Here is a 26,727-nt window from a genome sequence, read left to right on the forward strand (position 1 = left end):
ATCTTACATGGTCAGCTGAGCAAACTTACTTCCTGTCCATGGACTGCACGAGAGCTTTTGGACCTGATGCAGGGTATCACTTCTGGTAATAAAAATAATTTTATTATATTACCTTCAGCATCTTCCAGGTAAATGTTCCCCCATTTTAGTGGACGCACAAAAATAGTGCAAAGACATCACTGCATCATATGGAGAATATTTCAAGTTACCAAGCCAATAAAATACTCTGGCTGCAACGTCTCTTTAAAAGGAGAATTTATTTTGCAGATTTAGATCTGCCAAATCAAGAAATTACATAAACTTAATATTCAGAGTGATACTACATACTGCTGTGGTTGGTGAGTTACAGACAGAAGAAAACTGTCAAAATTGTGCATTTTAAACATTTTTTAAAAACAGGAGCACAACATAATGAGGTGTAACTGCCTCATTTTATAATGGATGATGATCCAGCAAAATACAAACAAACTTTTAAATGAAAGAAAATAAATCAAATAAAAAAAAAATATATACATTCAAAAGAAATTACAACACAAGCGGTTTCAGATCCTGCTTCATCCTGCTGAGAGAAGTGTAAGAAAATTAACATTAGTCCTACATTATAATATAATACAGGACTAATACAGTGGTGGAAAAAAGTTTTCGGACACCCCATGCATTTGTGAAATATTGCATTAAGAATCACTCTTAGGTCTTCAAGTGCAATTTCTTTTAGTACAGTCACAGCCAAAATACTAATAAATAAAAAAGCCATTAAAAACTTAAAATTGATTGGTTCCATAAAATTACATAAGAAATTTTGAGTATTGGGTCATTTTGGTACCAGTGATGAAGGTCGTTCTTTTTATTAAAAGACACAATTTTTGTTGCCAAGCTTCGTGTCTACATAAAGCCAGCACATTTGAAAGTTCTTCAGACACAAAAATGACTAAAACAAGGAACCTAACGCAGGAAACACGCCTGAAGATAAAGATTCTCAGCCAGGAAGTGCAGATGCAGTCCTTCAGCAGTTGGATACACTCTGCAGAAATACAGACTGTTGGAGCCAAACGCTTGATTTATGTTTTGAGGAATATTTTATTTTTTTTCTAGTTTGCTATTATTATTTGTCTGATTGGTTATGAGATATGAACATGAAATATTGTGTTTTGATTTATGAGTTGAATTGATAACAATTATGAAATTGTGAATTGTTGCTAATTTTGATTATTTGCTGCTATGCATAATTGATGCCATTTCTCACCTCTGCCTCCTCTTTGTAGACAGGTGACTGCAGCACCTGGGATATATTAGTGTTGGCTATTGGGGCCAGGTGAGCTCTCGGTTTCAGGCATGCAGCCATACAGTTTTAGACCGCTGCTAAGTGTTGTTTTTTGTTTTGTTTGAATGGATGGTAAAGAAAGAAATGAACCGATATGATCTGTCTGTCACTCCATGATGCGGTAAGAAACCCCTAAGTTTTTTGGAAATAAACGTTTTGAACCAGAGGAGAGAAGTGTTTTGCATTTCATGGTCACTTTAAAACATTTGACAGCGCTGGAGCGCGTCGGACTTGGATGCATGTAAGCCGAAGAGCCAAGAGCATCTTTATAAGAAAAGATCGCGCTTATACAGACGAACCAACAGCTTGGAAGACAAACCAAGATCTGGGCGTCCAAGGGTTTCTTCAGCAAGAAATGATCGCATCCTGATCCGCATGTGCAGGCAAAACCGCCGAATGACATCACAGGAGCTTCAGCAGCAGTGGTCAAACCAAACTGGTGTCCAGTGTTCCACCCGCACTGTACGTGACCGACTTTTAGATCATGGCTTAAGGTCCTACAAGGCTATCAAGAAGCCCCTGCTCAATGAGAGACAGAGGTTAGCCTGGCGTCATTGGGCCCAGGCACACAAGAACTGGACAGCCAGGAACTGGAAGAAGATTTTGTGGTCAGATGAGTCCAGTTTTCAGCTTTATCTTCCTCCTACTAATGTGAGGGTACGCAGAAGGCCAGGCGAAGCATTATCTCCAGCATGTACAGTACCTACTGTCAAGCATGGTGGAGGCAGTATCATGGTTTGGGGATGCATGAGTGCTGCTGGTGTTGGTCATCTCACTGTCTGTGATGGCACACTGAACTCTACCAAGTATTGTACTATTCTCGAAACCCACATGCTCCCTTCTGCGCGTGCACTGTTCCGTCGAGGTAAAAACTGGATGTTTCAACAAGATAATGCCCCTTGTCACACATCCAAGGCCAGTAGAACTTGGCTGCAGGAGCACAGTATCCAGGTCTTAGAGTGGCCAGCTCAATCCCCGGACATGAGCCCCATTGAAAATCTGTGGTGGATTATCAAAAGGTCTGTTTCAAAGCATAAACCAAAGAATTTAGAAGAATTAAAAGCAGTAATTCAAGAAGAATGGGACAAGATTACCCCTCAACAGTGTGAAAGGCTCGTGGGGAACATGCCAGCCAGGATTAGAGCTCTACTACGTGCCAATGGCAGGACTACTAAATATTAATTTGATGATGTGATGGTTTATTTATTTTTTGTTCAGTTTTGAACACATTCTCTGTTATTTGTTGACTTTGATACCGACAATGTTGAGAACTGACATATTGAAACTGTCAAGAATTTAGTTTTGTTAGTTTTTCTTGTAAACAATAAACAAAAAAAATATAATTTGTATTTGTTTGTATCTGTCTAATGCAGCCACACCTTTTGAAACACAAAAAAGATTTTTCCACAAATATTTCATGATAATATTTGAGATTGTGTAAAATTTTAAGGGTGTCCAAAAACTTTTTTCCACCATTGTACTTCCACCTGAGTAGTTTTGTAAACCTGTGTGAGAAACCTTGTAGCATACGTGGACTTACATGAACAATCATGCATTAGAATCCCCAATTTTCGCTTCGATCCCTGCCTCCTCTTCCTCCACCATCTCTCCAGCCCCCTCCTCCTCCTCTTCTTCGTCCTTCTCCTCCCTCTCGTTCCCTTGGATTGCACAGCTCCTTCTCCCTCTTGTGCTTCTCGTATCGCTCTGCCATCAGCACCAGCTCCTCAGGGACCTCCTGCAACAGGATTCACAAAAATTACACTTTAATATGCACTGCTAGATTTTTTTAATAAATCTACTTTAAATTCGACAGATTAATTAAGATCAATTAAGAACATAACACATGCTTCCCACTCGATAGCACTGTTCATTCCAGCTTTTTGGTTGCAAAAATGTTTTGAGAACTGATTTGTGACTTTGTGCCAGAGTATATGTAAAAATATCTTTTTAAATAAAAAACTAAAATGCGTTTTGGTCTATCTATATTTTGTATATTTCATTGGATGAATCTTAAGTTAAAGGACATGCATTTGTATGCTGTATACACTCACTGGCCACTTTATTAGGTACACCTTTTCCACTGCTTGTTAACACAAATAGCTAATCAGCCAATCACGTGGCAGCAACTCAATGTATTTAGGCATGTAGACATGGTCAAGACGACCTGCTGAAGTTCAAACCGAGCATCAGAATGAGGAAGAAAGGTGATTTAAGTGACTTTGAACGTGGCATGGTTATTGGTGTCAGACAGGCTGGTCTGACACCAACAACCATCTTCTTCTGATGGCTACTTCCAGCAGGATAACGCACCATGTCACAAAGCTCAAATCATCTCAAACTGGTTTCTTGAACATGACAGTGAGTTCAGTGTACTCCAGTGGCCTCCAGAGTCAAGTTTTGTTTTTAGTCAGGACTTTTAAGTGTATCAGCCTATGGATGTTTTATGTTCTCATAGTTGAGGGAATCTTGAGTGGATGGGCTTTTGTGTGTCATCACTGACACAACTGTGTATTATTACACAGTTATGGGCTGTATTTAAGCACTGGGAACTTCCCGAGCCTCTTAAATTGCATCCACGTTTCCCTCACTTGCCTTTTGGTCCCTCCCACTGGATATGCAAGGAGAGGAAATGAGGAAATATGTGTTTAGAGAACTCAGTCATTTTGCCCTCTAAAGCGACATCTGTTTCTGATGGCGGCGGCAGCTGATCACAGCTGGATCAGCTGCCAGTTGGCTTTAACAGCTGCACAGACTTTTGATGGAGTTTGTGTCTGCACATGCATACTAATAAAGACAGTTATAACCACCAGAGCGGCCGCGTTTCGTTTCTGTCTAACAAACACCTGCACATGAAGAACAACCTACTTCTTGTATTTATACTTTTTACGGTGTCCTGTCCAAGACACAGAATGCATTCATATCATTTACTGATTATTTGAATTTATTGATATTCTGATTGTGAATTCATTATTTATTAACCCAGAATATGGCTGTGGTGTCTACTGAACACTTTAAAGTATTTATTAGGCTAAATGTTCTGGAAAAATGATGAAATTATGTCACTCACATCCAACATGACGCTCAGGAATGATCAGCCTCACGTGACTAAACGAAAATTAAAAATGTGAAAGTGTCTCTTACTGAGAGACCCTCCTACTCTCTTTGACTTTAATTGTATCTAAGGCTGCCACTACCGATTATTTTCATTGTCGACTAATCTGTCGATTATTTCTTCGATTAGTCGACTAATCACTTCATCGAAAAATGTGTTAAAATGTTGAAAAATGTCTGTCTTGCCCAAACCCCAAAATTACATCATCTAATGCCTTGTTTCATACTCACGCCAAAGGGTTTTAGTTCACTGTCACGGGAGAGTGTGTAAAGCTGCCAATATCTGAACGTCTGAAGCTGCAATAAGAGTATTTTGGGGTACTTTTATAGTACTTTTCCATGAAAAATGACTCAAACCGATTAGTCGACTACTAAAATAGTCACTGATTATTTTAATAGTCGATTAGTCATCAATTAGTCGACTAATCGTGGCAGCCCTATTTGTATCCATAATAAAAAGTTCATGGGGTAAATAATAGATCTCGTTTCTAATAAACAAATGAAAATTTCTGTGGTCAAAATAATGTGTGTGTACTAACCTGTCCTGCCCGTTCCAGTATTGGAATCAGCTCAGGGGCCATCCTCCAGTTTTCTCTTGTTACCAAGGTAACAGAAGCACCTGAGCGTCTGACACATAAAAGCATCAACATCACAAACTAACCCAACAACAGACACACAACACAACAACCACCTGTAGTGACTTTCAATCATGTGACACAAGGAGAACGTCCGTAGACAGACACACACTTACCCTGCTCGGCCAGTTCGGCCCACGCGGTGGACATACTCCTCTATGTTACGTGGGAAGTCATAATTGAAGACATGTGTAATGTCAGCGACATCCAACCCTCGAGACGCCAAGTCTGTCGCGACCAGGATACGAACTCGGCCTGGAAAAAAATTACAGTCTCTGGTCAGTTTGATCCTTCAGACTTTAGTTGAAGCTCATTGGCTTCAAGACAAGACCACCAGCTCCAACAATAATGTAAGTTACAGTCACCTCTGCTTCCTGAGTTAGAGAAAGCCTTTTATTCAAAACCACATTTTCCTTCATGTTACGTACTCTCTTTAAAGTCCTTGAGGGCCTCTTCACGGTCACACTGCTCACGGTCACCATGGAGACTTTGCACAGCCAGACCCTGCAGACACATGTCACTGGACAGGTCATCAGCTCTGAGGTGGAAAATGAAAAGACGCACACATGGAACTGTTAGTATAGGTGGTAAAAGCTGCCAGCGTAAACATATGGTTGACTCAGGACTTTACTAGGGACTGTGGGTGGCGGCTAAAACGTATAATTTACTCTCTTGATTCAAAGTCATATGTTGTAACTGACTTCCCACTCACACAAGTTTCTTGCCGACAAAGATGAGGACTTTATCCTGGGGCAGCATGTTTCTGATGAAGTCAAACACATAGGCCTTTTTCTCCTCTTCATGGACAATCAGCACTCTTTGCTGCACTGTGTTAACCGCCTGAGACCCAGGGAAAGACAGGCAGTGTGGAAACAGCACACAGCATCTCAAATTCACTGTCTAAAAGCCATGAAGCTTAGGAAACGTTTAAAAGAAATGGCCAAGAATAAATAAAAAGAAGTATTTGAGACATTTTTGTAGGAGAGAAACAGTATTTCTCAGTTTGCTCTCATTTAATTTAATTAATTAGAGACAGACAGTGTCTCCAGTATTCAGACACTTCATAGATGACTGAGTGTATCCACTTACTGCCAGGTCTAGGGTGCCCACATAAACCATCATGGGACTCTTTAGGTAGGACTTGGCCAATCTTCTCACACCTGTGGGCCAGGTGGCACTGAAACATGGAAGTTTGAGATGGAAAAAGGAAGTTTAAATTCTACACTTCACATTTCAAAGAAAATGTTTTGTATTAAACAGTCAACATCTATTTTTCATTTGTGAAGATGTGGATTAATTATGCAGTTTGATACATATATATATACATTTTCTCTTTAAAAAGAATTCATGTAGTTTTAAGCATGATGAAACACATTCCCTGAGGTCATTAATATATGAATTCTAACACTCTCCTAGATATGGCCCTAAAATAATATCACATATTTCAGGGTATTTTTGCGACAACAATATTCTTGACAATATGGCAAATTAGTATAAAATTATTTTTGTTATTTATTTAAGAAAACAGAATTGCAACAAAATACATGATACACTTTTACAGTGTGCCTTCAAATATTCAGAAAAACTAAACAAAAATGAAATAATTTCTTTAGTTTGTGAACAACAGCAGTAACTCGGAGTTAGATTCAGATTCTGTTACAATATTAATAGTTCAGCAAAACAAAGTCTACCACAAATTACACATTTAAACAGCTCCCAAATACAAAAAATGTCCCCTTGCATCTATAAATCAACAGGTGATTTCCTTCTTTTAGTAAAATTCTAAATGACTGAGTTGCTTTTTTTTCCCACCTGGACCTTTATGCTCTGCCATTTCTCCTCTAATCATCACGCTGTAACCTGACGACAGGCTGTTATGATACCACAACTATCACACATTCACATATATGGAGTTTCTCGTTGAGCCACGAGCAGCGCGTAGGTTTACTTACCAGAGGTTTATTACAAAATGACACTGACTCCTGTGTGTGCATGTCGAGAGAGGACAGTGCTGCTGCAGGGGGAGGCACCAAATGAGTTCCCTCTGAGCGGTAAGTCGCTAAAAGAGTCTTAGAAGTCCGGGGCTGTTTGTAAACCAGGCCTAACGACGCCACAGTTTATTCCACACTACTGATGCTGCTCCTTTTTTTGAAACAATGGAGTCGGTAATAATTTCGTTTTCAGCCATGCTTCTTGATGCCGTGGCTAACAGTATGAAGTCTGTCAACAAGTCGAAATATCACGGTATGACGTTTTCATATGATATCAAATATGATGATATGGCACACCTCTATTCTCTCCAAACTGTGGTGGAAACATTGAATTACATTGGGTGGTTTTCATGCTCAAAGTCTGGAATGTAAATGCTCTCTCTCTAGGATTGCATCTGCGGTTGTGTCCTACTGTCTCATTCATTTAATTCCCCCTCCATTCAAAAGTCCCCGCCTTTCATAATAACTTTTACTACAGTGGGGGATGCCTGTGTACTTCCCTAAAATCTGCTATTCAAATGAATGCTAGGCAAACTAGCTTAGATAAGTAACAAATCCATGAGACACATATTGAGGAGGGAACAGACTTTGACACAACAGCAGCAATGAAACCTGACAGTGAGAGCTGCATTAGTATCATGAAAGTTTTGATAGCAAACTTGGTAGAGTGTGCAGTTTTTGGATGTAAACCAGACACTGGAGCTTCCTTCCACTATTCACCAAACACCCCACCATAGCAGATATCATTACATGTTTCACAAACACTAACCCAGTGTCAGCCACTGACAGTTAGCCTACAAGCTAACAGCAAAAACAAATAAAAGATGCTAACTACCCTGATACATCTGCTAGTCGTGGATATCGGTGCACTCCTCATCTGAATCTAGGTCTGCCCAAACATGTGGAGCTGAATCTGGAAGCAGGAAACGAAACCTACCACAAACAGTAGTGGTGGGCGGGATGGATGCCAAATCCAGAATTTCTCAATGAGGGAGAAAGAGTAGATCCACCCCCCCCCTCCTTTTCAGAGATTTTTTCAGCTACGTGTGAAAACCATGTTAAACACAAAGTGACTTTACTCTTACCTGGTCATGACAGTCTGACGGTCTGGGCGGATGTCCAAGAGAATCTTCATAATCTGCGGTTCAAAACCCATATCTAGCATACGGTCAGCCTCGTCCAGCACCTTTACCCAGTGATCAGAGCAGTCATTAAAGGCAACCTGTCAGTACTCACACACAACATTTAAGAAAAGAACACAAACTTTTGCTACGTTCATTTGTGCCAGCACCTAACACCTGAAGAATTTCACACCTCAAACTGAGGCACTAAGACACACAGACACAAACAGCTGACCAAGTAGGTGATGGAGCGCAGACTGATGAGCTCATTCATCTGTAGATCATTTAGTCGACCTGGTGTAGCTATCACTATGTCCACACCGCATTTCACCAAGTTGATCTGGCCTCTCCTGTCCCCTCCGCCATAGATACAGATACTGAGAAAAGGTACAGACATCACCATGGTAACTCTACATCGCAATGTATTATTGAATTTAAGGTCATCCTTTATGATGTGTGTTAATATAAGACTGCTGGACCTTTTGTAGCCCTTATAGCGGTACTTTTTGCACTCAGTCTCAACCTGCAAGGCCAGCTCTCTGGTGGGAGTCAGCACCAACATGCCTGGGCCATCCTGCTCAGCTCTAGGCCTATCAAGGACAGAAAGACAAACAGACAGAAAGTGTCTCACAGATAAACAGATATAAATATCAAAACTGCTCTGAAACAGGTGAAAAGAAACAGTTCTTTCAGTATTTGGAAATAAATATTGATGCTTAAAAGAAAAGATAAGAATTCGCTGAAGAGAAGGATGCAGGTGCTATACTTACAGAGGCTGTCCGTCCATGTGGATGAACCCTGGTAGCAGGTAGGCCAGGGTTTTCCCTGTTCCTGTCTGAGCGATGGCGATCAGGTCCTCCCCGCTTAGCAACACTGGCCATGCCTGAGACTGGTGAGGAAACAAACAAAAACATCATCGTACATTTATACAAACACAGAGATTAATAGTGTACTCATACACAAAACCACAGCTGGTGTGAAGAGGACTACTCAAGTAACCAATCTGCATATATGCTGTATTAAAGTTATTAAGCAAAACAAGATTGAAGAAATGTAAAAAATAACTATAACACTATCAAAAGGAATCTACAGATCCCCAGAAATGTAACTACACGTCATGTCGACGCAGACCTCCTGTCTGTTTCTGTAAGCTGAAACCATTTCCCTCAGTGGAAACAAAGCTCTTATCTATTTTAATTTCACAGATAAGAAACAATACATTGTGAAGACAATAAAGCCTCCACAAAATAGCATTTTAAGTCTTGTGTGTGATTTATCCTGGCTTCATATGAGCAGAGGAAATCTCTGCTCGTCGCTAGGCTAATTTATACAATATAAAATGCCATAGGCTTGGGCTAATAACGTTAACATGTTATATTTGTTTGGAAAACATGTCAAGTATGAGACAGTTGTTTTGTCAGTCAACGTCGTGAGTTGTAATGGAGCCAAATTATGTATCGTTACCTTTATTACATGTTGCTGTTGTCCCTGGCTTCATATGAGAAGAGGAAAAGTTTGCTAGCTGCTAGGCTAATTTATACAATGTAAAATGCCATAGGCTTGTGCTAATAACGCTAGCATGTTGTATTTGTGGGGAAAATGTGTCCAGATAAAGACAAGTGTTTGTCTGTGAATGCTGTGAGTTATAGTGAAGCTGATTTGTGCACTGTCTCTATTAAGCCATGTTTAATGTATGTTTTTAATCAACTAACTTTACAGCACTTCACAGAAACCCCACCACCAACTAATTGTTACAGCATGTAAGATCAACATATTGTGAAATACACTTCACACACAATCAACATGAATTTATTTCATGCATTTATTACAGAGCTGGAGTCAGGGCATGTTTAGCCTTACTTAACATAAGACATGAGGTGGGGGAAAACTGCGAGCCTGGCTTAGTCAAAGTGAAAATTTTTCACTACCATTACATCCAAAGTGTCACTATCTTGTTTGTTCATGAACAGAAACCAGAAAAAAGGACAATTAAAAACATGAGGGGTATTCACAAATTATAGCAATGTCGTGAACGACAGACAGACTCGACAAAAGTTTCTACTGAAATTATGAGACCTGGCAACGATGTACAGGTAATACATTTACTTAAGTTTTGCTTTTGATCACTGGTTGGTAGGCATACCAATCTAACAGCATCACACCGGCAGGTATTAAAAAACATGTGAGCTGGAGCAGAGCACAGGGTGCAGCAGTACAACACCTTCACATCAGCATGTTTGCCAGACTGGCATTGCAAAATACAGAACCAGCTCTGCAACTAATTGAAAGCACAGGCCAGTGGTAATACTCTTCATCAGACCAAGCCTCTTACTGTGAAATGAAAGTGAAACTTGAGGGAGAGATGATGCTGTTTCATTTCCCCCCTGCAGCATATTCTTTGTGGTCGGCACTGACACAGATGTAGTGAGCAACATTTCCAGATAAGGAGCCTTTGAAAAACTCAGGAAACACACCTAGACGCTTTCCCAGAACACATTCGTCACTGGAATTACAGCACGTAAACTGATCTAATGTGACTCCTATGATTTACATTTAGATATCTTATAGATGTTTGAATGTTTTAAATGTCAATGGCTTCTGTAGCAGCGTCCCACTAGAGTTTCGGTGAGAGTTTTATGATGCAGGATGGATTCAATTCAAATTTAGAAGACATACATTTCTGTCCCAGGCAATGTCTTTATAGTTTATAGAAAAAAAGGTGTAAAAAATAAAAAAGGGTCTGTTGTAAGTACGTCAGTTTGAAAGTTAGGAACCATTTTTATTGCAACACAATAAAAACACTTCATAAGAGAATTGAGTATTCAAATGTCATCATCATCATTTACTTTGGCAGTATTGATAGTAGACCTACACTGCCTCTCTGGTGGTCTGAATACAGCATAAACACAGAATAATTATTCTGAGCAACAGTTTGGATCAAGAGAATCTCACATTAAGAGGTAATTTATGCAGAAAAACTGTTAAATTGTTTTTTTGCTCAGCACTCAACACATCGTGTCATCTAAACTCTGCTGCCCGCCTCCTCACCCACACCAGCTCCCGTGAACATATAACCCCTGTCCTGCAAAACCTTCACTGGCTCCCTGTCCCGTACAGAATCAATTTCAAGATCCTCCTCCTCACCCACAAAGCCCTCCACAGTCAGGCCCCCTCCTACCTCACGGACATGCTCCACCACCACACTCCCTCCCACAACCTTCGATCATCCGACAAAAACCTCCTCTCACTCCCACACAGGACCAAGCACAGAACCTGGGGCAACAGAGCCTTCTCCATAGCCGCCCCCTCCCTCTGGAACACCCTCCCTATACACATCCGTGACTGTCCAGATCCATCCACCTTCAAATCACTCCTCAAAACCCACCTTTTCAAATCCGCCTTTAACCTTTAACATTAGCTTTTCGTTCTCGGTTCCTCATGTGCCCTCCTTTTCTTTGTTTTGCACTATGCTTGTGCACCTTGTTGTTTTATATTGTCCTTGTCTTCTGTTTATGTCTTTGCACTTAAATGTATGTACTTCTTTTCTTTGGTTTTAAATGTAAAGCGTCTTTGAGAGCTGTAAAAGCGCTGTATAAATAAAATGTATTATTATTATTATCTAAGATTTCCTTTCACTTCTGTTTTTTGAGACTAAAACCACAGATTAATAAAAAAGAAAAAAAGCCTAAATATTTCCTGTCAATGCCGCCGTTAATGCGGGTATTTCCGCATATGGATCTCAGTAAATCACGGGGATTACCAATGGCAACAGACAGCAAATTGGAAAACGTCACAACAGGTCTCTGCAACGGTCTTTGCAACAAACCAGCAGTGATACTTCAAAGCAAGATTAGCGGTAAACAACAAAAATAAATCTGCCCAGGTGCCAGGCTCATACCTGGATGGGGGTCGGTTTGGCAAAGCCAACGTGTTCAATATTTTTCATGACCTCTGGATAAAGCTCGAAGGCCTCCAGAAATGTGCGACAGGGGTTGGGAATATTCCGCTTCTCCCCCTCCTCCTTCAGGTCGTCAACAAAGATATTGTTATTCTCCTTCCTGTGGAAAAGTAAACAAGAGCATTGTGGACAAGGATGAATATGCTATGTGTTTATCAGATGTTTAAGAAACCACATTTAGTCCAATCTGTACTGTATCCCAAACCTCACATGAAGATCAACTATGTAGTGTGTTGGTGTTTTTCTGCTCTGGTTACAACTTGAGCAAAGAATATCTTTTCAATTTCAAAAACTAAACCACTTTCACTGTGTCCTGAGGAGCTACAGTTCAGTGCTTGATGTCAACTGTGGCCCTTTTGACCTGCACAACCAGATTTATGCTACTGTCAATCCGTTTTTGTAAACTACTTTTCCTGTACTTCCCCGAAATGCTCGCCCTCATGATGAAGCTTTAGTGAGAACCACTGACGAATTCCAGGACAAGCAGGCTTGCACGTGTCTGCATGACACATTTGCATACAGTATTACAGCCACACCTACTCAGATAACACATTAAACGGTGGATAAATGGTGCCACCTATTTGTCTTCGGCTGTAATGGAAAAACAATGCAGACAATAAACACTTCAGGGAACAGTGTTGGTTTGAGAAATCTGGGAGGTTTGAGGTTTTGCAAGCATGTCAACTAAAAGACAGCTGTCATTTGACTCTACTGCTGTCTACCATTGTATAATATATTGTGGACATCCCTGTTTACACCCATGAGCTAGATGCTGTGATGAAAAGGCAACTGTGTTAGATGTACCTCCATTGACAGACTTCCTCTGCTGTAAGCATGGATACGCTCTCTGCCTCGGTGTAAAACTTCTTCTTCATGGGTGGGAGGTCTGAGAGAAGTTGTAAATATTATTGAGAAAGAGTTTAAAGCTGCAGATGAGGCCTATTCACTGAAAAACATATCCCTTTACAAATGCTTGGGGACTGAAGTGTATGCAGAGCAGTGACAACATGAGCCCTCACCCTTCCACTTGAGCTCTTCATACTTGTCCTTGTTCTCCCGGATGGAGTTCCAGTCGATGGATGCAGGGGCCAGAGCAACATCTGCAGCCTGCAATGCTGCAGCAGACCAAACAGAGTTATTCTTTACCCCTCCATCATCTCCCCTTCTGTAGCCTCCTCCATCACCTCCCCTTCTGTAGCCTCCTCCATCACCTCCTCCATGGTGCCCCCCCCTACCAGGACCTGAGAGACAGATCAGCAGCACAGCAAAGTTATGTTAATATTTTCAGTACAGAAGATCAGTATAGAAATAAACAGGCCATAAGCACCCTGCTTCTATTGACACAGCCATCTAATTTGTGATGATGCTGCTTTGGATACCATCAAATTATGTCCCAAATTAAAATGCCAGTATTTACTGCATCTACTGAGATATTTTTTTCCAGTTCATCTTGTGTCATTATTATTCCTAAAACAAAAATATTTATGCAGTCCGTGTTGATAGGCAGCTAAAAGCCACTGTACTAACTATGCAGAGATGAGCTGTAAGCTAGCTAGCAACAGACACACTGACTGTAGTTATGGAAGTGTGCCTGTATGTGTGTTTTAGGGCTGTCCCGAATACCATTTTTTAACATTCGGACCTTCGGCAGAATTTATAACGATGACGGCGGACTCCGGGGTTTTTCCGGACCTAATTGTATTGCGGAGTTTTGCACAGCGATGACTGGATCTTTGCTCTCAAACCACAAAAACATGTGATGGCACAACAGTCTCCTTCAGTACATTATTCTATGCTTTCTTTTGTAGGAAGCCTCTGCAAGTAATTGGTTGCTGGCAGACACTCTGTGCTGCAATAAAATGGTTAATCAGCAGTGCCGTGCACTGTAGAGGTTCTGCCGGCCTGAATGGAATATAATGTCTATAGCCTTACTGTTGTGTGTACAGCCTTATAGACTGAGCTGAGTAGTGATGCGCGGGTCAACCCGTAACCCGCGGGACCCGCAAATGGACCTGCGGGTCAGGCAGCAGTGATCGTCTGTTACATCGGTCTGTAAATGATATTTTGACATTATTGGCTATTACTGTCATGGCATCCGAAGGTACTGATGCGTTGAGCAGGTGACAGTCCGTGGCCGTTTTCAAAACACACTTGCGTCACGCACTCCAAAAGAAACTTGTTGAAACTTTAAACAATAATTTATTGTACAAAACGGGGGGAAACAAACGTTGACAAAAACAGTTCCATAATTCATATTAAATTCAAAAGATAACGAAAAAACAGCTACAAGTTAGAGGGAATAGTGATAAAGTGGTAAAACTTGGTATTGATCCACAGCCTCAGACGGATGTGCTCAAGCGTGCCGTGCACAAGCTCAGTTGGTAGGATACTATATTTTCACATTTTTAACAATGCAATTTAAAAGTTTTGATTTTTATTAATAACCTGCATTTACCAACAACAAAAAGACTACATTTAGCACCAAAAAACCAGTTAAAAAAAAAAAAAAAAAGTGAATAAAAAACCGAATATTGAATACCAAATTTTCATAACAACTACCTACCCATAGAAATGAATATTCGAATATCCGAATATTTGGGTACAGCCCTAGTGTGTTTATGTTAAAATCACGGCCTTCTTTTGACTTTGTAAGCAGCCACACTGCCTTGAAAATTTGCCCTCATTCTGTCTGAACACACAGTAAGAGCTGCAAGATGTTGCAGCTGAAATTTAAGTGCTTTAAAGTAGGGACGCACTGATTGTGAAATTCCGGGCCGTTACCAATGTTTAAATTACAATTTGGATGAAGCCAGAACTGATATTTTGTGTCTTTATTTATTCCCCCTCCTGTGCCAGAGAAACAAAGACATCTGCACTGAACCCAACTGTTTTAAAGTCATTAAGCTCTTCATTACACTACCTTTGAATGAGCACAAATTCAATCATAAGATAGATAAAACAACCTTTTATATATCCTTTCATGTAAAAACATTTTTTTATTGCTTCAAAAGCCTTTTAACTGTATATATCATAATTCCCTCTTTAATATCTATTTTATAGTGCTGTGAAAACATCAACAAATTTCTCCTTTAAATGACTATTTCTTAAAGTTTCTCACCAAAAATTACATCTTTTAAGATTACATTTAAACACATCATACATTCTAATTTACCTTCGCCCAATGGTCACTTTTACTGAATTGAGCTTGAACGCATCATAATGGAACATCATAAACTGTTAGCTCTGGGCACTGGCTGCTAACAGCTAACCTTAACTAGCTCTCCTCCTGCCGATACTCGGATTTCAACAAGGATTTGTCATTAATGTAGCATCAGCAGGAAAAAAAATACACTTCAACAGTGTGTTTACCGCATCCTTTCATCCTCAAGAAATCCTAAGAATATCTATAATCATCCCAAACATGTTTTCTATTGTCCCTGGGATGACAGGTCGATGTTAGTCACTGAGCCCTGCCTTTCAGTCTGCACAAAACTGATGTAAAACAGATAAAGATCAGCCACAGCCATCCATAAATGTTATCTTATCTGCCCACAGACCAGTGGCAGTCAACAAGGCGTATATCAGCTGATACCGATGTTCAGTCGATGAATCATTGCATCCCTAGCTTAGAGCAGTTAAAGTAAAAATACTTAGTGTTGCTTAAAATATAACCATGTTAACTACCTAAGTGTTCGCTGAAGGATAAAAATTACTTTTTTAGAAAAGAATATCTACAAATTGTTGCTAAAACTCATATTTCCTTGCCACAACTGAACTCACATTTCTTCATCCAAGGAACGAGAAGACACTCTAAGTAAGAAATCACAGAAAACATTTCCCGCTCTTTCTTAACTGAGTGTGTAGTTATTTAGTTTAAGCTCAAGTCTGTGCAGCATTCTTAATAGTATCTGCTTATCATTCGCTGGGGCCCTGCTACATTACAAAAACAATCAAGATATCTTACTCACATACAGCACAATGTTAACCTGAGGACAATTTACTACATTGAAGGGAAATTAGATCCTTTTATGGATACAAAATGAGCTCATATTGAAGTGTAAAATGTGACTACATCAATGGAAAGAGTTTGCCAACCAAGATAAAGACAGAAAAACTGACATTGTACCATTGGGAAAACGAGAGTTGCCATCAGCCACCAGGTCTTCAATCATCTCCTTGGCCTTCTGCTGGGCATCAGAGGACCCAAAGAGGACCACCTCAGCTTCATAGCCCCCCCTGTTTATCTGGAAAAAAGAGCAGCAGATTTACAAAGAGGGAATAAATATAACATCCTATACATGCCTGCTAATGCAAAGAGAAACATTCACTATGCTTAGAAAAGGGTACAGGGAAGCAGCACAGCAGTCAAGGCTTGCTGTTAGGTGGATTCTGAAGGTGATTTAAAGCTTGAGCTGCATTTCTGGTGATCTAAAAGAAAACTTTATATTTAAGCAGTCCATTGACACTACATCGTCTTCAATTGTTCCGGACGCCTCTCTTCCCTCATCAAAATGAGGGAGTAGGGGGAGGTAGAGTGTTCGGCCTGGTCCAGCGGGGAAGAGTTCAGTCCGCACAGACATATCTCCTTGGCTCTGCCTTCCCTTTGCCCCATTGAAAATCTGTGGTGGATTATCAAAAGGTCTGTTTCAAAGCATAAACCAAAGAATTTAGAAGAATTAAAAGCAGTAATTCAAGAAGAATGGGACAAGATTACCCCTCAACAGTGTGAAAGGCTTGTGGGGAACATGCCAGCCAGGATTAGAGCTCCACTACGTGCCAGTGGCAGGACTACTAAATATTAATTTGATGATGTGATGGTTTATTTATTTTTTGTTCAGTTTTGAACACATTCTCTGTTATTTGTTGACTTTGATACCGACAATGTTGAGAACTGACATATTGAAACTGTCAAGAATTTAGTTTTGTTAGTTTTTCTTGTAAACAATAAACAAAAAAATATAATTTGTATTTGTTTGTATCTGTCTAATGCAGCCACACCTTTTGAAACACAAAAAAGATTTTTCCACAAATATTTCATGATAATATTTGAGATTGTGTAAAATTTTAAGGGTGTCCAAAAACTTTTTTCCACCACTGTAGATTTACCTTCCTCTGAAAATTACTCAAAACACAGCCATAAACATTGCAACAGCTGGCAACATAAGTGAGTACACCCCACAGTGAACATGTCCAAATTGTGCCTAAAGTGTCAATATTTTGTGTGCCAGCCATTTTTATCTAGCACTGCCATAACCCTTTTGGGCATGGAATTCACCAGAGCTCACAGGTTGCTTCAGGAATCCTCTCCCACTCCTCCATGATGACATCATGGAGCAGATGGATGTGAAAACACCTTCAGCTCCTCCACCTTCAGCTTGAGGATGCCCCACAGGTGCACAGGTGAGTTTAGGGCTGGATACATACTTGGCCAGTCCATCACCTTTACCTTCACCTTCCTCAGCAAGGCAGTTGTCATCTACTAGCTTTGTTTTGGGTCATTATCATGTTGGAAAGCTGCACTGCAGCCCAGTTTCTGAAGAGGGGCGATCATGCGCCGCTCTGAATTCATGTTTCCCTAAATGAACCGAGCTCCCCAGAGCCGGCAGCACTCATGCAGCCCCAAACCATGATGCTGCCACCACTATACTTGACTGTAAGCAAGGGACAGTTGTCTTGGTGCTCTTCACCAAGGTGCCACACATGCTGAAAGAGCACTAAGACAACTGTCCCTTGCTTACACTGACTACTTTAAGTTATATCAAAGTGTCATTTCTATAGTGTTGTCCCATAACAAGATATACTAAAATATTTCCAAAAATGGGAGGGGTGTACTCACTTATGTGAGATACTGTATCATATATAATGTGATGTGAACAGAAAGAGAACTGAGACCCCATCAGAGACGAAGGTGACCAGAATGAACTGACAATGTGAATGCAAGAAGAACTGAGTCCCTTTACTGTTGGTCCACTTTTTTTCACTTTAAGAGGACTGAGTTTGGTTCATTTAAAAAGGGACTAAATGTGAAAACACCCTAAGACATACAGAAATACCATCTGCCTGCTTTCTTGGTTCAGTCTGAGTCTGCATGAGTAACATTGAGGCACTGTAAGTTTAAGTTTATTTATTTTATTAATCCACCTGAGAGGAAATTCAATGTTTTCACTCTTGCTTGTCAATTACACACAGGTCCGAAAGACACACACATGCACAAACAGGACCTACACATGCACAAAGTGGAGAGATGTCAGAGTGAGGGGTGCCTTCCGCAAGGGCACCTCGGCAGCTCCATATTTTGGGCCGGACGGGGACTCGAACAGGCAACCCTCCGGTTCCCAACCCAAGTCCCTATGGACTGAGCTACTGCCGCCATGGGTACATTAAGTTTTCCATTTTAAAGTATATTATAATGCCCAACATCAGCACTGTATATTCATGGATGTGCTGCACTAGTCTGAGACTAACATCAGTCAACTTGCCTTGATCCTTGCACCGGTGCTCTCTTCAAGTTCACGGATTTTGGCTCCTCCACGACCTTAAATGAGATTAAAATATATTTAGAGTTTGACCAAAATCTCCACACATCGCTAGTTACAGCAGTGGAAACATGAGTAACATAAGCCACATTAATGTAACGTAACTGACGGTAACGTTACCCACAGTTTGTGAATCTCTGCAGGATGGGGATTACACCATCAAACCAATAGTCGTTAGCATAGCTGTTAGCTAACAGCGAACTCTAGCTAAGACTCCATTATGTGAAGCACTAATTTGAATATAAGTTATCGCTTTTTAACCTTACCTATTACCCTCCCAACTGAAGTGTTTTCCACGGTGAAAGTCACAGGCCTTTCATCTCCAAAGGTTCGTCGTCCAGGCCGACCTTCGCCTCCATTTGCCCGGCTTGTGTACTCGGATCTCTCGCCGCCGCCGCCGCGGTCAGCTCTCCACTCTCTCGGAGCTCCAGACCTGCCTCCACCTCTCACACCGAAACAAACATTTTCCCTGCGACTGTCGTAACTCGGCGGTTTCCATTCAGTCGGAGCTGATTTAGTAGCAGGCTTCTGGATAGCAACGCCGCCCTCGTCGTACTCATCCTCCCAGTCAGACATCTTGGGTGTGGCTCACCACCTGCTGCCAGGGTCACTTCACTAACGGCAATCAACTGTCAAGACTGTGTCACCTTCACTTCCTGTCCGCGAGTCCACACTTCCGACTTTGTAAGGGATTTAAAAATATTGTATTTATAAACATGGAATGTGTTTGTATAAAATGAAATTGTAAGTATAACATAAAAAGGAAGAGAAAAGAAATTTGCCAAAAAAATCTAATTATATTTGATACCACACCCATGGACGGATTACTGAATGGGCCTACTGGGCAAAGCCTCAAGGTCCCAAAGTTTCAGGGGGCCCCCAGGCCTTCACCTGCAAAATGCTACTCAAATTAACATGTGCCAACCTTATTTATACAGTCTATGGTGCCAACCAAGGAAAATATAAAAGAAGGAATGGCCGTGACTACAGTGACAGCGTTCCAGGAGCCAGACTTTGGTGCCAGTTCTATTGGAGTCAATGAGGCGGGCACAGCAAATCCCACTATAACCCATCATATCTTTGTTGTTTTCACTTTGGTAATTTTGTGTCTCTTTGTGGTTGTTTTGCCAGTTTTTTTGGTAGATGTTTTATGTCTCTGTAGTTCCTTTGTATTCTCTTGTGGTCATTTTGAGTCTCTTTCTGGTTGGTACCAAGGAAAATATAAAAGAAGGAATGGTCAAAGTTGAAGGAAGAGAAGAGACTCAAAATGACCTCCAAGAGACACAAAAAGACGATAAAGGAATGCAAAGGCACTACAGAGACACAAAATATCTACAAAAACCAGGCAAAACAACCACAAAGAGGCACAAAATGACTGCAAAGAGACACAAAACAATCACAAGGTGACGCAAAATTATGTCAAAGACACAAACCACTACAAAAAGACACAGAACAAGCCAGAAGAAGACACAAGATTACTACAGACACAAAATAACCAAAAAAGACACCTCAAAAGAACACAAAACACTAAATGTCTACAGAGACACACAAAACAACTAAAAAAGACATACCATTACGTCAAAGAGACATACAATTACCTGAATAAGACATAAAATTACTACAGAGACCCAGATGACTGCAAAACAAGCACAAGGAGGCTCAAAATGTCGACAAAAACACACATAACTAAAAAAGGCACAAAAATACCTCAAAAATACACAAAACAATCGCAAGGAGACACAAAATGACCACAAAAAGACACACAAAATGACCAAAAAAGACACAAAACAGTCCCAAGGAGACACCAAACTACCTCAAATTCACACAAACAGACCACAAAAAGACACAAAACCACCACAAAGTCTGTGTATCTTGTTTCTGTGTGGTACGGGTGGTGGAGTCCTGACATATCTGCATATCTGTGCCCAGAAGCCCACTGTCTCAAAACCCACCCATAACCACACCCTTAAATCCATTATCAACCACACTGAAAACTTAAAAGCATCATTCCAAAAAAGGCAACATGACCATGTGCTGACTTTCACTTTAAGTTTATGAAATTCTGATTTTAAAAAAAGACACAAAAACCAAAAACAGTTTAGTTAATTTGTACTTTATTAATGAATAATAAAATTATTTTTGCATTTCTCATCCAGAGAACATAATGTGCACTTTAATAAATTAATTTCAAAGAAATAATAATGTTAACATTGTCAAGCTTTAAGGCCCGGTTGTGTAATAAATTACTGTTCAAGCAGTAGAGAAATGGTATTATTATCCATCAAAGCCGTATAAAGTCTGTGGCTAAAGCTACATGACTTAAGTGAACTGGATGCCCAACTCAAAATGAGCAGTTTGACTTCAACTATACAGTATGATATAGGCTATAGGCAAACAGGACCTTTGTAGCCCTGCAAAGAAAAAAATGAAGACTTTTCATATGCAAGAAAGGCACCCTTAAGCAATTTACAGATTGCAAAAATGAGCATGTTTTATGTGGGAGATAATCCATCCCTTCCCCCGACTGGCTGAGTCCTTGAGCTTCTCTCGTGTCCGATATCTTGCTCCACAGTAACTGACAGTTTTGGTTGGCCTCTTTTCATATGTATCAAAACTCAATCAACAACTACAACAAATCTATTCCAATATTAAGCATTAAACTACCATGTCACATTTTCAGGCTCCTCAAACTCACCAAAAAACAACTGTGCTTTCACGTTGATCATATAGCTCATCACCTCCTGCATGGGCTGTATAATATTTCAAAATCAATCTACACGTGTTTACAATTGTCACTTGTTAGGAGATAATACTTGTTATGTTCTTCTACAGAGTGTTAATTTATTTGCTAAGTAAATTTGCACTTACCATTCAAAACAAAGGGAATAAAACTGAAAAACAATGATGAATAAAGGTTGTCGTTAACACGTTAAAATACATTTTTAAGACTGCTGTGACGGCGTACCCCTTTAAGACGTAAACATGCAACAACAAATCAAAATGGCTGACATAAAATTAAGATGGCTGACGTATTTTTGTGCATAATTCTCACTCAAGAACAGTCAACAAGCAGGATGGCAGTGAAAACTATCAAGTGTAGTGTAAGGACAGTGTCATTCAAGGAACTTGCAGCACACCATTTTCCCATACGCCTGCAAGTGAAATCTGAACATGGACTGAATGCACCAAAATACAAATGTGTGCACTCGATTTTAAAGCTTATTACAATGACCCTACATGGTTAAATATTATAATCATGTTTGATGTGGTGAGGAGGACGTGTGCATATTTAAAATCCTGGGAAATATGTTTTTTTTTGGGTGCAGCAGAAGATGTAAAAGAGGTTAACACAAAAACCACATTTTAATCTGAGATCCTGGCTCATCCAGTTAGTCTCCTGCCAAGGTTTTCTTATAAGCACATTGCTCTGGATCAGAGCACCAGCTGAGTGCACAGAAAATATCTATTAGGATTTTATATTGAGATTACAGGGCACGGTTTTCTCATCTCACTCCCTCTCGCTCCTGTTTTTTAAGTGAATATATCAAATTTTTCTGACATCGTCAGCAGCAGAACGGACACACGGATAAAGTAGCAACATGCATACTGGATCAACAACAGTGCATGTGCTGTATGTTGTTTTCATGGGTGCAAAATAACCTGCTATGTACATGTTGCCCTGTAACAACACACTACATCCCATGTTGCTTTAGACTAGGAGGAGGGAATATGCTCAGTCCAGCATCATTATTAATGCACATGGTGCAACCAGCACCCAGTAAAAAGACAGGGTTTGTCAAAAAAAATCTAAAGACCTTTAAAGGTTGTATGTTTGTTCTAAATTGTAACAGGAAGTGGGTTATCTATATCACTACTTTCAAATTAGTTCAAATTAGTATATAATAATGTTCATATAGGCAGACTTTGCTCAAACTTTTTCGTTCAAGATTTTGGAGGAAACATTTTTTTAACATGCAGAGGGACATCCAGGCCACCAGCAAGTGTGTGACTGCTCTTCACTGTAAGTACTGCAACAGCTGAGACATGCAGCATGTCATGCTTGGCTGAGAGAGCCCACTCGATAAGCCTGCGGCATTTCAGCATCCAGACCGTAAGCAACTAACTCACCAGGCTACTGTCCAAACCAAATGGGACATGGTCCAGCAGCCCTTCATCTTGAGTGATTGCTGATAGGCCATTTTTCCCCAAAAGGTTTGCTGCATCCAAATTCACTGACAACTTGCTGACAGATGAAACTGAGCAACCGTATAAACATTGACTAACGTTTCTGTGGTTGTAGAAAATGAACAGAATGTGATGCTTGTGGTCTGAATACATGCGGAGGGTTCGACCTTTGGCCCTTTTTTTGTAATCCAGCTATTCCCACCCCACCAGGCCTCACCCATTATTCTCCTTTCATTCATTTGTTTTTGGAAACAGTCCATGCAGTGATATGTATGAAAGCGTAAGTAAAAGATGACATTTTACATTGCCAAAGACAGACGCTGAGTAAGAAGAGCGAGTGACTCCTCTTGTCTTCCAACAAAGTCTCTGAATACAAGCACTTGTATGAAAAATAAAGTCATTAGTCAGTCACAGCTCTTCGTCAAGTTGGCTGGAGTATCCTGTGGTTGTGGTTGTGGTTGTATGTGTGTGCATGTACCTGTGTATGTAGTGGTTTCACCGCATGTTAAGAAAGAAGTGGTTGACCTATAGTTTCCAGTGGCTTCTGTGAGTTCAACTCTACTCTTGACTTTTAGCTGTGAGACATACAGTATTTCCTTCTGGTTTTATTCACTCATTTAATTGTCAAGGTTGCCACAAGGCAGATTAAATTATGCTTTACTTTCTACAACAAACACTCCTGCTTGTTTCAGTTCAGACTGATGGAAATTGCATGGACAAGAAAGCTTACATTACTCACAGACACTTACTGTGGTGGACCACATTATTTTGCCTCTACACTTTAATTCCTAGTAGGCAGGTGTCAGACTGCAGGCTCAGAAATCAGTTAACATTCCTTCCTTGTTCTTTATTTTAAACAAAATTAAAAGGTTATTAACATCCTTTTTTATTAATATATGATCTTGTATATGAAAAACCTTTTTTGTTGTATAAAGTTAATAAAATTTCTGAGTATCTTTAGTAAAGACCAGAGTGATTTCTCTTAAAGGAACATTATTTGTGTATTTTGTCTTAGATGACTATGCCCACTTTCATACATATCTTATACCTCCATTACTATTCTTTATGGTGATTTCAGTACCCTGTAAAAAGCAAATAACTCATAAAATCTTTATGAAAGTGGGAATAATCATGTTAGACAAAATATAAAAATATTGTATGTCCATATACAAGGCATTGTTTGGACATTTGCAACATAATCTGTATAGTGTCCTGTAAAAATACTTTAAAAGTATTCCCCGACAATATCGTGTACATACAGTATGCAGGTGTGTGTGTGTGTGTGTTAATGTGGTTATGCCAGCTGTATATGTGGGGACTGACTGAGAAAGTCAGGGCGTGGTGCAGCCTCCTCCACAGTCTGTAAAAGGTCTGAGGGGCTGCTGTCGGGTCCCTGGGACAGGTAGTTGAAATGTTCTTCTGCTGGCTCTAGCTTGCACTCACTAATGAAGAGTTCTGTTCCGTCCCAGTTGCTAAGGTCACCGTGGGCGTTGCCACGTTTGCTACCGTTGCTGCTGCTGTTGTTGAGCGCAGAGGAGAGACCGGGGGCACGGTTGGTCAAAGGCTGGCTGAGATTGTGCACGGAGAGGGATTTCCCGAGACTGCCTCCCCAGTCTGAAGGCCTCTCGTCCGGGCTGGACGAGAGCAGCAGCAGGGGGTTAACCTCCAGGCTCATGTGCCTCCTCCAGACCCCCTCAGATTTCAAGCCAGACTTCTCCCGCAGCTGCACCCCTCCCTGGGCAGGGGCTGCCTCACTGTCCCCTTCCTGGTCAGCATCTACACTGGATCCCACAACAACAGAGGGGCCCAGGCTCCCCTCATCTACCGAGACTTCATCTGTCATTTCATCTGGGACGGGGTCAGCGGAGCACCGCAGGTGGGAGGGATGCAACATTGGGGGCAGGCGGAGGGTGAAACCTCCTGTTGAAGGAGGTGGAGGTGGCAGGTCAGGGAAGTGTGCTCTTTTGGAGGTACCGTTGGGGGTGACCAAGGTCGGGTAGGGGCTATCAGGAGGCAGCAGGGGTGATGGGGAGAGCGAGGCTGTGGATGGGGGGTAAGATGGAGGTGCTGAGTCAGGGGGGCAGTCATCATCAGCAGGTGCCAGGATAAGCCGCAGGCCTCTCGGGTTGGAGCAGAGAGAACGGCCGATTCCCCCATTGTTGTCTCCTCCGCCTCCACCTGGATCACCTCCCTGAGGAGAGGGAAGATCCCTGCCGATGATGGAGGACTGGTAGTCCGAGTTGTGGTGGTTGTCCAGCTCGAACAGGGGCAAGGAGGAGAGGGTGAGTGCTGTGGGGCCTTTCTGTAGCACTTGGCGGTAAACGTCCAGCAAAGAGTCCAACTTTGATTCAATGGAAGTTACCTGGGAAAAAGAGCGAGCGAGTGAGACAATGAAAGGAGGCAAAGCAAGAGAGATTTTGAAGCTTAAAGGGCTGCTGAACAATTTATGACTTTTATTGACCTCCATTTTCAACCGAGGATTTTTTCCGTAACACTGACAGATCTCTGGTGTTTCCAAAACAGATGTCAAACCAGTAAGTAAGTTTTGAAGCCAGAGATCTCCGTGCTTGGCACAGTAAATCCTGACTCACTGGTATTGATCAAAAGCCCAAATCAGCTCCTTGCTTCTTATATCATTAACAATATTGGGTAATAAAATCTTGCAAATGCATTTTTAAAGGATAGTGCTGATGCAGTTTTTTCCCCCTCTCAGATTTTTTTTTAATCAAAACTCAGCTCACCTGTCTCTCCACCTTACACACACGTCCCAGCATGCTCATGCCCTCCAGAGAGTCTCCATCTGGATGCAGTTTGTCCCTCATCTTCTTATCCACAGGGATCTGGCCTTTTCCCAGAATCTGATCCACCCTGACACACACACATATACCGGTGTTAATATATTGAAAATACTGATGCTGTAATATAAGTAGGCACCCCAAGCCTCATTTCAGGTTATCCCAAGTCACGTCACAAACCTAAAACAGCAGTAGGATGTTAAGGTTAGAGTTAGTAAAACACACAACACACATAGGTCGGCTGTATCAATGCCCTTATCTCCAAAGTTGTCCGTTTTTCTGGAACAAAGAAAAACAGTATATTCAAAATGGTGTACATGCAGTAGACCTATGTCATTTGCATGGACTCTTTTCACAAATAAAAACCAAAATAAAAACCAAAAAAGACATATTCACAAGTTGTGAGGAAAGGGAATGAAAGCAAGTTATTTATGAGCACTATATCTCAAAATTAGATTTAGCAAAGAGCATATTGTTGCTGTTGGATGAAAACCTGGTGACTCAAGCTCGACAATGAACTTTTGAGTTTAAAAAAAATTCATGCAACGTGTTCAGAAAATGTTCACAGCCCCTTTATAACTGAATTTACCAGGTTTTTGTGGAACAACGTTGAGGTGTGTACATCCATCAACAGATATTCATTTCACTTTCCATTCCAAAATGAATGAGGAAACATACATGTATATATATGGGGCTGTATTCACAAAGCTTCCTAGCGCTAAGAGTTGCTCCTAGTGATGAAACTTGTGGCGTTTTCTTCTTAGGATTCCCCCTTAAAGCTAAGACTAAGTCAAGATAAATGTTATTCACAAAGTGTCTTAGCCCTTAAAAGAGCTCCTAAGGTGAAAAACTGTGAAAGGGATAGCCTGTAGCTCTAACTGCCTCTCTGTGCACCGCGCTCACGTGTGTGCGCGAGACCAGCGAAAGCACATGAGCACACATGAACGCGGTGCCCATGTCTCACGGTCACGTGCAAGCGCACACATGTGAGTGCAGTACACAGAGAGGCAGTGAGTGCTACAGGCTACAATGAGGCTAAAAACAGAGTTCAAATGACGTTTTTCCAAACAACTT

At 40.9% G+C, this 26,727-nt stretch overlaps 2 protein-coding genes across 7 annotated transcripts in view; both read right to left on the reverse strand.

Annotated features, from left to right (window-relative positions):
• Positions 1 to 238: 238 nt before the first annotated feature.
• ddx43 (DEAD (Asp-Glu-Ala-Asp) box polypeptide 43) lies at positions 239 to 19,315 on the reverse strand. Of its 2 annotated transcripts, none has more exons than XM_033613899.1 (17): positions 18,940 to 19,315; positions 18,617 to 18,672; positions 16,264 to 16,381; positions 13,157 to 13,378; positions 12,942 to 13,023; positions 12,078 to 12,237; positions 8,950 to 9,068; positions 8,659 to 8,769; positions 8,415 to 8,556; positions 8,144 to 8,244; positions 6,157 to 6,244; positions 5,780 to 5,907; positions 5,496 to 5,605; positions 5,184 to 5,322; positions 4,972 to 5,059; positions 2,862 to 3,056; positions 239 to 559 (listed from the first exon to the last, which is right to left on the reverse strand). In XM_033613899.1, exons 1-16 carry the CDS (start codon positions 19,247 to 19,249, stop codon positions 2,877 to 2,879), a joined length of 2,154 nt encoding a protein of 717 aa, XP_033469790.1. In that variant the 5' UTR covers positions 19,250 to 19,315; the 3' UTR covers positions 239 to 559; positions 2,862 to 2,876. The 2 variants fall into 2 exon arrangements, with proteins under 2 accessions (XP_033469790.1, XP_033469789.1); XM_033613898.1 differs by having other exon boundaries at positions 239 to 562.
• A 1,455-nt stretch (positions 19,316 to 20,770) lies between these two features.
• kcnq5a (potassium voltage-gated channel, KQT-like subfamily, member 5a) overlaps positions 20,771 to 26,727 on the reverse strand; it is a 160,645-nt gene continuing 154,688 nt past the window's right edge. For all 5 annotated transcript variants that reach the window (XM_078160662.1, XM_033613298.2, XM_033613299.2 and 2 more), the window contains 2 exons: positions 25,600 to 25,726; positions 20,771 to 25,220 (listed from right to left, as the gene is read on the reverse strand). In XM_078160662.1, the coding sequence (XP_078016788.1) occupies positions 24,153 to 25,220; positions 25,600 to 25,726 (1,195 nt within the window). In that variant the 3' untranslated portion in view covers positions 20,771 to 24,152. The remainder of the gene's footprint in view (positions 25,221 to 25,599; positions 25,727 to 26,727) is intronic.

This window comes from Epinephelus lanceolatus, chromosome 17, assembly GCF_041903045.1.
Source record: "Epinephelus lanceolatus isolate andai-2023 chromosome 17, ASM4190304v1, whole genome shotgun sequence".
In the NCBI taxonomy this organism is placed as follows: Eukaryota; Metazoa; Chordata; class Actinopteri; order Perciformes; family Serranidae; genus Epinephelus; species Epinephelus lanceolatus.

What these genes read in the sequence shown, in the direction of transcription:
- ddx43 (XM_033613899.1), bottom strand. Translation starts at nt 19,249, where the DNA reads ATGTCTGACTGGGAGGATGAGTACGACGAGGGCGGCGTTGCTATCCAG. An exon ending in TTCAGTTGGGAGGGTAATAG is followed by an intron (nt 18,673 to 18,939) that starts GTAAGGTTAAAA and finishes ATCTCATTTAAG; the next exon opens with GTCGTGGAGGAGCCAAAATC. An exon ending in CCTCAAGGACTTTAAAGAGA is followed by an intron (nt 5,323 to 5,495) that starts GTACGTAACATG and finishes ATTTTTTTCCAG; the next exon opens with GCCGAGTTCGTATCCTGGTC.